This window comes from Saprolegnia parasitica, assembly GCF_000151545.1.
Source record: "Saprolegnia parasitica CBS 223.65 unplaced genomic scaffold supercont2.76, whole genome shotgun sequence".
Classification (NCBI taxonomy): domain Eukaryota; phylum Oomycota; class Saprolegniomycetes; order Saprolegniales; family Saprolegniaceae; genus Saprolegnia; species Saprolegnia parasitica.
Genome location: NW_012156470.1, coordinates 21,137 through 32,202, shown reverse-complemented (window position 1 = coordinate 32,202; position 11,066 = coordinate 21,137). Strand labels below are relative to the sequence as shown.

Genomic DNA, 11,066 nt, shown 5'->3' with positions numbered 1-11,066 from the left:
GCAACATGCTTGCAAGGCGACCATACAAGCCCATCCCAGTGGTCGACAACACGCAGGCGGAAACACGGTAGTACACGCGTTCATAGGATTAGAGAGGCTGGTCGAGCCGCCACTCGACGCGCTCGACCGCCTGCGTGAGCTGGTGGAGGCGACTTCCGTTGGTTTCCATCGTGTGCATGAGGTCCGATTGGCGTTCCGAGAGCATCCGCTGGGTCGAGATCGTCTGCTCGAGGAGGGTCCAGAAGAAAGCTTCGGTCGCGGGCCGGCTCTCGGTCGTATTGGCGCGGGCGGGCCGGGATGCCACAACCTCGTGCGAAGAGGACATATCAACGGACCTTGCTCGCTGCTCGCGCGGTGCGTGCGCCAGCTACATATGCATGAATGACCGTGCAGAGGATAGAGCATCCTCACATCTTGGAGCTGGTCGAGCCACGTCGCAATCATATTGGCTTCGTGGATCTCGCGGTGCTGCGGCACAATGACCGAGACCTTGGCGCGGCCATCGTCGTCGCTCGGGCCTAGCATCCACCCAAAGCAAAACTCGGGCACGAGGTCGTCGCGCAGCTGCATGCCGAGGTAGACGGCCGCGCCATTCGGGTAGTCGCGCGCGTGCGTGAGCAATGGGTACTGCTTGGCGCGGGTCCACGAAATGCCTAGCGCACTTCATTACCACAGGCGGCGGTGGCGGCGAGGATGACGGGTACCTGGCTGAAACACGACGTTGTGCAGCGTCGTGTGACCATCGATGGGCTGGTGGCTCACATACTGCGCGAGGCAGTTGCTGTAGATGTGCATCTGCGGAAGCTGGACGAGCGTCGCCCACGACATGCTGCCTGGCATCGACGTGAGCTCGCGCGTCGCCTTGATGTATCCGTGCTGGTAGCGTTCGTGGAAGGTATGAAACTGGACGCGGCGATCGGCCACGACGACACTGGTCGGCTCCCACGAGCACCCGTGCAAGATACGGTACAATTGCAGCATCGACTCGACGGCGTCCTCGTACGCTGGCATTTGCTGCGCCGACGACGGCAGTTCGATCGTTTGGTTCGAGTCGCTGCAGCGTGTGACGCGCGGCGACGAGGCGTAAAGCGCCTTTTGAAACTCATTCTAGCCATGGCATGTTAAGTGGACGCACGTCGTCGTCGTCGTCGTACCATGGGTGTGCAGGGCGCCGTGCCTTCGCCATCGCCGGCATCCTCTTCGCATTCGCTCTTCTCGGGCACGTCGAGCGAGAGATCGGTGGTCGCGTCGTGATGATTCGCTTCCTACAAAACATCGTTGTCTGTGGTGTCAGAGAGTAGCGAGAGAGTGGGATGGACTGTAGTCGACCTTTGCGCGCTGCTCGAGGACTTCGGCGGCGATCCGCGCGACCGACTCGAGCGTATTCCGCTGGCTCAGGTTGGTACTGCCATGGGGCTCCATGTCCATGGCGACGAGTGCGCCGAGCACGAGGCCTTCGACGACGATTGGCGTGCCTGCAAAGTACCGCAGGCCTTGGTCGCGCAGCATCGCATCGTCCGTCTCGGAGAGCACGAGTGTCGCATTGTGGCGCCACACTGGCGCACAAAACTGGACGAGGCTGTCGGTGGACGGGTCGAGGCCGAGGCTGGCTTGGATGTGGAGGCCGCTTGGGTCCAAAAGCCCTAAAAAGACGATCGGGCAGCGCAGCGACGTCGCGACGAGGTGCACGAGCAGCTTGAGCGTGTCGTCTTGATCCGGTTGGAGCGTGTCGGCTTGGCGCGCGACCTCGAGGCGCCACGTGGCCAAGTTGGCGTCGTCCCACGGCAGCACGGGCACGGCAAACACGGGCGACGACCTTCCGATACCATTGGATTCCAAAGGGCAATGTGAGAGAAGGACCGTACGGCGTCTCGAGAAGCGTCGGGCGCAACGGCGCGGCCGACACGTCGCGTGCTGCAAGCGTCGCCGCTGTGACGCAGATGGCGCAGATGCGCGCCGTGAGGTCGACGTTGAGCTCGACGAGGCGCAGCTTGCGGTGCTTGGAACAGCGACTGCAAATGACCTGTGGGCAGAGATGATACTGCGTTGGAGAAGAGGGCAGGATTGAATCTACCTCGCCGCACTAGACAGCAAGAGCATGAGCTTCGGACAGGTGCCTGGTCTCTTCGTACCGTCCGGCAGTGGTGGCGCCGTTTGAACGCGTGAAACTGCTGGACGCACACGCTGCAGTGGCTGCGGTCGCGGTCGAGGATCCAGTCGTCGATCGTGATGAGGTTGCCGACGGCGAGGAGGCCCGCGTCGGCATAGTACATGCACGACCCGCGGCGACGCATCTTGGGAAATGCAACCGGTCGTTGGAAATGATGGGCAGTTCGATAATCCTGAATTATCGAAGCTGGGGCTGAGTACACCATCTGGGCGGCGCGGGCCTTCAAGAGCGACCTTCAAGCCAACCCGTCACACGCTCGCAGACTCGTTCGGCTTGCTCCCGCTGGCACGAAATCTTGTTCGCCGCCTCGCTTGGCGCCCATGAAAAGGGTGGCAACAACGAGCCCTTGCTTGCGACGAGTTCATATCCGAACCAGAGGTGGCCGTGCTGCCAACTCCAACGCGATAGCTAGCCATTTCCTTCTAGCCAGCAAGATGCAAGTAGCAGAAAGGGCTTTGGCGATCGCTTGCCGCTCGGCATTAGCACCTAGCCTAGTACATGTCCTACGCTTGTCGCGCATGGTGTCGATGCGCGAGAGGCCATTGATACGAGGATGCTCATCGTGCGCTTGTGACTGATCGTGTGCCACCGCTGGTAGTCGACCTTGTCGTCGTCGTCCATGTCACATCTCGGATCGTCAAACGTCAGACTGCATGGTGGTCGGACCATCCTGTCGTGTAGTAGTATGCGGGTGTGCTGGTTCTTGTGGGAATCGTGGAAGAGCTGAAGGCTTCTTCGGCGATGCATCCACATCCAACAATGCTACCATTGCTACGGCGTGCTACTGGCGCCGGAGGAGCCGACTGACGCACGTCGCGAGTGCAAGCGTCTCGAAGTCCATCTGCTTCTCGAAAGCAGCCAGAAAGACACGCGAGCCGGCTTTCCCAGCCGGCTAAAAACACCTTACCCAAGTGGATTCCACACGCGCTCGTACCTTGCAAAATGCACGCGGTCATGGAAGTGCACGTGCATTGCATGAAACAACATGGTGTCTATCGCCAAGCAAGGCCATAGCCCGCACCATCGCGGCGATCCCTGGTCAGTCGCCCTGTCTTCATCGAAGCGAGTGAGAAGATTGGCCATAAAGTGGTGTGTTTCTATCCATGGGCTCGGCACCCCAAATGCTGCGGTATCCGGTCGCGCTATCCGGCGCCTCCTCAGTAGATCTTTTGACCGAGGAGCGAAGGAGTCGGATGAAGGGCGAGCCGCAGTCCAAGCCCCGGCCCGCGAAGAAGACCCGAGAAGCCTCCAAGCTGAAGGAAGCAGCCGACGACCGACCCATGGACATCAGCCGCGTCTGCCGCGTGGCCGTGAGCCGCCGGGGCGTCGTGCGGGACATGCTCCTGCACCCCGACATGCCCGTCGAGGACCTCCATGCATGCCTGCGGGCGATCTTCCCGGACGTCGGGACGCCGATCGCGCTCAAGAACGAGACGGACACGCTCTTCCCGCTGTCGCTCTTGGCGCACCACCCGGGCGCGTTCAGCGCGGCCCGCAAGGTGCATGCGCATGCGCACGTCCACGCGAGCTCACTCGAGCTGGTTTGTCTTGGCGACCCGGACGCCAGCTACGCAGAGCTGACGCGGTCACTGCGCGTCGGATGGCACGACGAAGCGCCGGCTCTGGATCTCTCGGAATACACGCTGTCGCAGCTCATCGACACGTTTCGGGCGGCGGCGCCCACCGGAGGCCTCGACCGCAGCTCGTTCATCAAGTGCTTGACGCAGCTCTGCCATCGCAGCGACCACAACGTCTTCTCTCGCTTCTTCGACCTCTTTGATAAGGACCGCAATGGCGTCGTCGACGTCGTCGAGTTTGTGAGCGGCCTCTCGGTGCTCGTCCACGGCGACCGCGACGAGAAGATCCAAGCCACGTTTACGCTCTACGATACGAACGGGGACGGCTACATCTCACTCGAAGAGATGACCACGTACCTCACATCTGTCTACCTCGTCGTTGCCGAGCTCAACCCTGCCGTCTTCCTCTCCAACCGGTAGGCGCATTCTCTTTTTTGGTGGTGATAATCATGTGCTATCTGCTAGTGTGGATCCGATCCAACTTGGCCAGGTTACAGCGCAGCAGTGCTTTGACGAAGCTGACTTGGACCACGACGGGCGTCTCTCCTTCCACGAGTTTCAGCAGGTACGTCTCGATCCATGCAACCACCGTTTCAACTCGTCGTCTGCATCTCGCGTTAGTGGTATGCGAGAACCAACCAACAGGCGCCGCAACATGCCCGAGCGCTCAAAATGCTCAACCAAAAGCAGACGCAAGAGCACGCGTCGCAGCCGATCCAGGTAGCCTTCAAAACCAGTCGCATCATCATCATGGACGTAGGTCAAGTGGACGCTGGAGGCGGTCCGGGACATGACGGGGCTCGGCGACTACACTGTCGAAGAAATGCTCGCGCAGTTTCCACGCACGCGGTCGCTCTCGGAGACCGACTTTGTCGCGATGATGACGCGCATTCTCCAGCGGCAGCGCAAACCCGTGAGCGTCGAGATCGCATCGCTCCTCAAGCGCTTGTACACGCTCTTTGCGGACCCGAACGAGCTGCGCACGGGCCTGAGCATCTTGTGCGCGCCCGACGTGGACGCGGTCTTTGGCCTCGTCGACACCAACGGCGACGGGCAAATCTCGATGAACGAGATGACGGCGTACTTTCGCGCTGTCTTTCGCGTATTGCACGGCGTCACCAACGTGCACGTGCCGCTGGCGCCGGACGTGCTCGCAATGTGCACGGCGCAGCAGATGTTTCACGACTTTGACATGAACCGGGACGGTATCTTGAGCCGCCTCGAGTTCCAAGCCTGGTACAGACGCCACTTCTATCCATATCGATTGATCGCGATATCCTAGGTATGCTACCCCGACGGCGGCGTTGCCCAAGCCTGCGCCACTCTTTCCCAACCACGCGGCGGTCGGGTCGATCCACGTGGCGCCGGCGACGATGACCCTCGAGCGTGTCGGGAAGCTTACGAATCTCTGGACACGCCACCCGGCCGACGTCTTTGAGATTCTCGCGCTGTACGTCAACGGCGACGGCGTGCTCGACCGCAAAGCCTTCTACCACGCGTTTGAGCGCCTGATGCAGGGCGGGTCGGCCGAAGCAGAGACGCCGCAGGTATGCACCACAGGTGGTCTCGTAGAACCCATCATGAGTTGGACGACGTAGGTCATTGCACGGCTCTTCTCCGCGTTTGACAGCGATGGCAACGGGGTCGTGGACTTTTGTGAGCTGAGCTCGGGCTTGAGCCTTCTTTGCGCGGGGTCGCAGAGCGAGAAGGTTGAGGCAGCATTCGCTCTGTACGACGTCAACAAGGACGGGTTCATTGCGTACCACGAGATGGTGAGCTACCTCACCGCGGTCTTTCGCGTCCTCGCCGCCTTTGCGTCGACGCCACTGCCTCTTGCGCCCGAGAAGCTCGCCGAAGTGACCGCCCACGACGCGTTCGTGCAGTACGACGCCAACCGGGATGGTCAACTCAGTTACGATGAGTTTACGTCGTGGTACTCGACGCCCGTTCCGAGCGCGCCGCCGGCGCCTCTCACGCCCGATCTGTCGCTGCTTCGCGACGTGCGCGAGCTCACATGCCTCGGACAGTACGCGGTCGACGACATCTTTGCGTTTTTCACCGCATCGGCCAAGGAGAATGGTGTCTTGACGAAGGCGCAGTTTTTCCGCTGCTTCAACAAGCTTTTGAGCAAGACGACGACGACGGCGCCGAAAGCGTCGATCAAAGCCACGCTCGACCGTCTCTTCGTGCTGTTTGACGCCGATGGAAACGGGAGTGTCGATACGAAGGAGCTCGCAGCCGGCCTCTCGCTGCTCTGCGGCGTGCGTTCTTGAGGTTGCAATGCCGATGGTGCTTATGGGTTGCCGATGTGTAGGGCTCGGCCAAAGAAAAGGTTACCGCGGCCTTTTCGCTCTTTGACACGAACGGCGACGGCTTCATTTCGCCGTCCGAGATGGAAACGTACCTCACGGCTGCGTTCAAGATCCTCTTTGAGACCGCGCCGCACCTGCCGCAGCAGCTCGGAACGGACTCGCCCATCGCAGTGGCCAAGGCCACGACCGCGCAGTGCTTTGCGTCCTGCGATACGAACCGCGACGGCAAGCTGAGCTTGGACGAGTTTAGTGTCTGGTACCAAAACCCAAGCGCAGCGCGGACATCACGTCCTCTGTCGATTCCGGATGCGCAAGCCACTCTCGGTACCACAGGATACTTGCAAAATGCGCTCACAGGAATGGTCTAGGCATGCAAGGCATGTCCACGCGACAGCTCATCGCTGCGCTTGGCAACGCGGCACGCAAGCCTGTGACCAGTGCTGGTATCCTCAGCGTCCTTGGCTTACACGGAGCCCGCGCCGCGCCGGCCAAAGTACGCGTATGGCTTTCTTGGATTGTCATCTGACAGGTGGTAGGAATTGCTGGAAGGGCTGCTCGCGTCCCTCACTGCATCTGTGGCCGTGCGCGTCACGTGGCCCGATGTCGTCGCCGGGCTATCGGTCCTTGCACACGACGCATCGCAGGACGACAAGGTGCAAGCGGTGTTTGCACTCATTGACCGCAACGGCGACGGGCGCCTCTCCCAAGCCGAGCTCGCGCGGTATTTCACTGCCGTCTTTAGCGTCATGTATGTTCTCGAGCCGCAAAAGCAGTCGACACTCGGTGGCGTCGGGCCTGTCGCCCTCGCCGAAGCGACGGCGGCCACGACCATGGCCGAAGCCGACACGGACCGCGACGGCGCCATCTCCTTTCCCGAATTTCAGCGGTTTGTAGCGATACGATGTCTGCACCCTCTTGAAGTACCGATATGCATGTAGCTGGTATGCGCCGGGACCGACCACGTTGGCCGACTTCCGCCGTGTGACGCGTCTCGGCGGCTTGGACGTGGACGACGTTTTTGAGACGTTTGCCGACTACGCTGACGACGCGGGCTTGATCTCGTTTGAGCGTTTCCACGACGGCTTGGTCAGCCTTGCGGGGCGCCATCCGGACCCGAGTTTGTCGACGGTTGCGTCGCGGCTCTTTTGCGCGTTTGACCAAGACCAGAACGAGCGCGTCGACTTTAGCGAGCTTGCGTCCGGGCTCTCTGTGCTCTGCAAAGGGTCGCGCGACCTCAAAGTCAAGGCGGCGTTCTCGCTCTACGACTACAACGGCGACGGGTACGTTTGACGTGGTTGGTATCTGGATGCTAGGTGTGTCTGTAGGTACATTTCTATGGACGAGATGGTCCGATACTTGACGTCCGTCTTCCGCGTCCTCTATGAAGTGTCGCCGGGCATGGCCACGGAGACGGGCGTTTCGGCCGCCGAGCTCGGCACCGCGACGGCCAAGCAGGCCTTTGTCGAGGCCGATACCAACCACGACGGCAAGCTTAGCTTGGAAGAGTTCACTGAGGTGCGTGTTTGTTGCACAACAATTGCTTAGCAAAGGTCATTGTTAGTGGTACAAGCAGCCGCTGCACGTGAGCGCCGAGGAGATGGCCGTCGCGACCGGCAAGCGCTTGACTTTGGAGCAGCTTCAGCATGCGACGAACCTTGTGCACTTTTCGGCCGAGGAAGTCTTTGAGCTGTTTGCCGAGGCCGCCAACGAGGACGGTAACTTGACAAAGGACGCGTTCAACCAGTGTTTTGCGACGCTCATTCCGAATGCGCCGGCCGACATTCGCGGCTTTTTAAACCGTCTGTACGCGCTCTTTGAACACGACGGCGTCGTCGACTTTTCCGCGCTCAGCAGCGGTCTCTCGGTGCTCTGCGGCGGCTCCAAAGAAGACAAGGTCCGCGCCGCGTTCGCGCTCTTCGACTTTAACGGCGACGGGTTCATCTCGCAAGACGAAATGACGCGGTACCTCCACTCGGTCTTCCAAGTGCTTTACGAAGTGGGCGCGCACACGGTCAAGGATGTCACGCCCCTTGAACTCGCGACTGTGACGGCCGAGCAGGCGTTTGACGAGGCCGATCTCAACCACGACGGCAAGATTAGCCTCGACGAGTTCAAAAAGTACGACGCCTTTTTGTCTCGATCGGTAGATATATGTGTTTGTAGATGGTACCAGCAGTCGAATGCTGACGAGAGCCGCGCGACGCTCTTCAGCCTTCAAGAAGCGCGCCGACTCACGCAGCTCGAGCGCTTCCCGGCCGAGCATGTCTTTGAAGTGCTCGCCGAGGCCGCCGACGCCAACGGCAACCTCACCAAAGACGCGTTTGTCCAGTGCTTTGAGTCGCACTTTGTCGTGGGTCCGATCGTGGGGCGCGTCCACGACGTGCTCTCGCGGCTCTTTGGCATCTTTGACGCGGATAAGAATGGCGTCGTCGACTTTGGCGAAATCACGGCCGGGCTCACGCTGCTCTGCGGCGGCGCGCGCAAAGAGAAGATCCAGGCAGCGTTCGCCTTGTACGACTACAACCACGACGGCTACATCTCGCTATTGGAAATGACGCGGTACCTCAGCGCGGTCTTTAGAGTGCTCTACGAAACCGACCCGACGCTGGCCGAGAAGATGCAAGTGACCGCTGACGAGCTCGCGCAAGTGACGGCGGAGCAAGCGTTCTTGGACGCCGACCGCAATCACGACGGCAAGCTCTCGCTCGATGAATTTGAGACGTGGTACACGCAGTCCAACGGCCTTCCGAACATCAAGCCGAACAAGATCTCGCTGCCGTCCCTCGCCCAAGTGCGTCACCTCACGAATTTGCACGCGTTTCCGCCGTCGCAAGTCGTCGAGTGCTTTCGCCGCGCCGCCCACGACGCGACGGGGCAGCTCACGCTCCAAGACTTTACGTCCGTGCTCCAGAGCTTTGCGACGGGTGACGCGGCCTCCGTCGACGCGGTCGCCACGCGGCTCTTTGCGATTTTCGACACGGACGGGAACGGGGTCGTCGACTTTAACGAGCTCGGCGCCGGGCTTAGCGTCCTCTGCGGTAAGCATCGATTCAAACTGATGCATCTCATGGGATACGCTTGCACTGTATTTAGGTGGCACGCAGGAAGACAAGGTCCGCGCCGCCTTTGCGCTCTATGATGCGAACCACGACGGCACCATCTCCAAGGCGGAGATGGCGTTATACCTGACGTCAGTCTTCAAGGTGCTGTATGAGAGCTCGCCCGAAACACAAGCGCGCCTCGCCGGCGTCTCCCCGGACGAGCTTGGCGAAGTCACGGCCGACCAAGCGTTTGAGGAGGCCGATCTCAACCATGATGGGAGCTTGAGCTTTGACGAGTTTCGCAAGTGGTACCTCACCCCGAGTGCGTCGGGCCTCAACCATGTCGAGATGCCGTCGTGGGTGAGCCTCGCGAGCGTGCGTGAGCTCACGCAGCTGCACAAGTACGCGCCCCAGGACGTCTTCAACGTCATTGCCCAATATGCCAACGACACAAAGCAACTCGACCGGGCGGCGTTTGAGGCGAGCTTCGCCGCACTCATTCCGCTGCAGGTAATACCATCGACGTCCTCGGTGGCGTGGGTTTTCATTTTGTGCCGTGTAGAGCATGGACAAGGAGGCCCGACACCGCGTGCATTTGATTCTGGACCGCCTCTTTGAGATCTTTGATACGGACCAGAACGGGTTGGTCGACTTTTTGGAGCTGAGCAGCGGCCTCTCGGTGCTCTGCGGCGGGCGCAAGGAGGACCGTGTCAAGGCCGCGTTTGACCTCTACGACCTCAACCACGATGGCGTCGTGTCGCTTGACGAGATGACGACGTACCTCACGTCTGTCTTTAAAGTGCTCTTTGAGACCAATCCGGGGCAGCAACCACCGGACGCGACGCCATTAGAAGTTGTTTTCCGCTGCGATACGATCGTAGCAGGAACCCATGGAGATTTTTTATACGTAGATTACGGCCGAGCAGTGCTTTGAAGAGGCCGACCTCAACCACGACGGCAAGCTCTCGCTCGATGAGTTTGTGTCGTGGTACTCCAAGACCAATGCAACCCTCTCGGACGCGGGCAGTGCGGTGGCGATGGCCGGCTCGGACGACGAAGCGCCGAGTGGCAGCACGTCAACGTCGGCGGGCGGCATGGAGCGCATCCGGTCGCTCCTCAAGCTCGACATGTACGAGGTCGCCGACATTTTCGAGATCTTTGCCGAAGCCGCGCCGTCCGGCGAACTCAACTTTGCATCGTTCCGGCAGTGCTTTGAGCACATGGTGGAACTCGCGGGCGGGTACCCGTCGCCACAGGCCAAGCAGGAGGCCTCGGTCGTCATCCGCCGTCTCTTTCGCGCGTTTGACCGCGACGAGAACAACGCCGTCGACTTTGGCGAGCTCGCGAGCGGCCTGAGCGTCCTCTCAGGCTCGTCGATGGACGACAAGGTCCTCGCGGCCTTCCGCCTCTACGACATCAACGGCGACGGTAGTGCCTCCGTTTGGCGTTGCATTTGTTTGATGGCGATTAGGGTTCATCTCACTCGACGAGATGGTGAGCTACATGACGTCGATCTTCAAGGTCATGTACGAGACGTCGGACCGCGCCAAAGACAAGATGGGCGTGTCGCCCGAGGAGCTTGCGCGGGCCACGGCGACGCAGTGCTTCCGAGACGCTGACGTCAACCACGACGCGCGCCTGAGCTTTGACGAGTTCAAACAGGTATTTACACACATTCCGATTCCTGATTTCTGCAAGCCATGCGACTGCGTAGTGGTGCACGGCGAGCATGTAAGCGAGGTTTCCGAGGTGTCGCTGCGTAATACCTTGCGTCTTGTATATGTATTTTTGCATCTCGGCGCGGAAACAGCCCGTGGGCATGCGAGTTGCCGAGCTGGCGACACTTTGGGGGTCCCATGACGACTCGACTACGTCACTCTGACGCCTGCACTGATGGATGGTCGACGGCTCGGCGTGGCGTCCGGCGTGCAGATGCCACGAGGACCCGCAGCAGCCGTAAGGCTTC

The 11,066-nt window shown here is 60.6% G+C and overlaps 2 protein-coding genes across 2 annotated transcripts; one reads left to right on the top strand and one right to left on the bottom strand.

The window, feature by feature from the left end:
• Positions 1-88: 88 nt before the first annotated feature.
• On the bottom strand, positions 89-2,336 carry SPRG_10982 (hypothetical protein; the record flags this gene model as incomplete). The annotated part of the gene is made up of 8 exons (XM_012351194.1): positions 2,133-2,336; positions 2,075-2,083; positions 1,866-2,023; positions 1,330-1,816; positions 1,155-1,265; positions 705-1,107; positions 412-653; positions 89-367 (listed from the first exon to the last, which is right to left on the bottom strand). Exons 1-8 carry the CDS (start codon positions 2,292-2,294, stop codon positions 89-91), a joined length of 1,851 nt encoding a protein of 616 aa, XP_012206584.1. The 5' UTR covers positions 2,295-2,336.
• A 1,007-nt stretch (positions 2,337-3,343) lies between these two features.
• On the top strand, positions 3,344-10,899 carry SPRG_10981 (hypothetical protein). Its single transcript, XM_012351193.1, has 18 exons — positions 3,344-4,163; positions 4,213-4,312; positions 4,369-4,467; positions 4,508-4,983; positions 5,030-5,294; positions 5,346-6,008; positions 6,062-6,383; positions 6,428-6,552; positions 6,596-6,945; positions 6,998-7,339; positions 7,385-7,574; positions 7,621-8,177; positions 8,223-9,097; positions 9,153-9,610; positions 9,663-9,977; positions 10,012-10,528; positions 10,572-10,762; positions 10,815-10,899. Exons 1-18 carry the CDS (start codon positions 3,364-3,366, stop codon positions 10,833-10,835), a joined length of 6,666 nt encoding a protein of 2,221 aa, XP_012206583.1. The 5' UTR covers positions 3,344-3,363; the 3' UTR covers positions 10,836-10,899.
• The last annotated feature ends 167 nt before the right edge of the window (positions 10,900-11,066 follow it).

Coding starts and splice junctions, on each gene's coding strand:
- SPRG_10981 (XM_012351193.1), top strand. CDS start 3,364: ATGAAGGGCGAGCCGCAGTCCAAGCCCCGGCCCGCGAAGAAGACCCGA. Junction 4,984..5,029: donor CGCCTCGAGTTCCAAGCCTG/GTACAGACGCCA, acceptor GCGATATCCTAG/GTATGCTACCCCGACGGCGG. Junction 8,178..8,222: donor AGCCTCGACGAGTTCAAAAA/GTACGACGCCTT, acceptor ATGTGTTTGTAG/ATGGTACCAGCAGTCGAATG.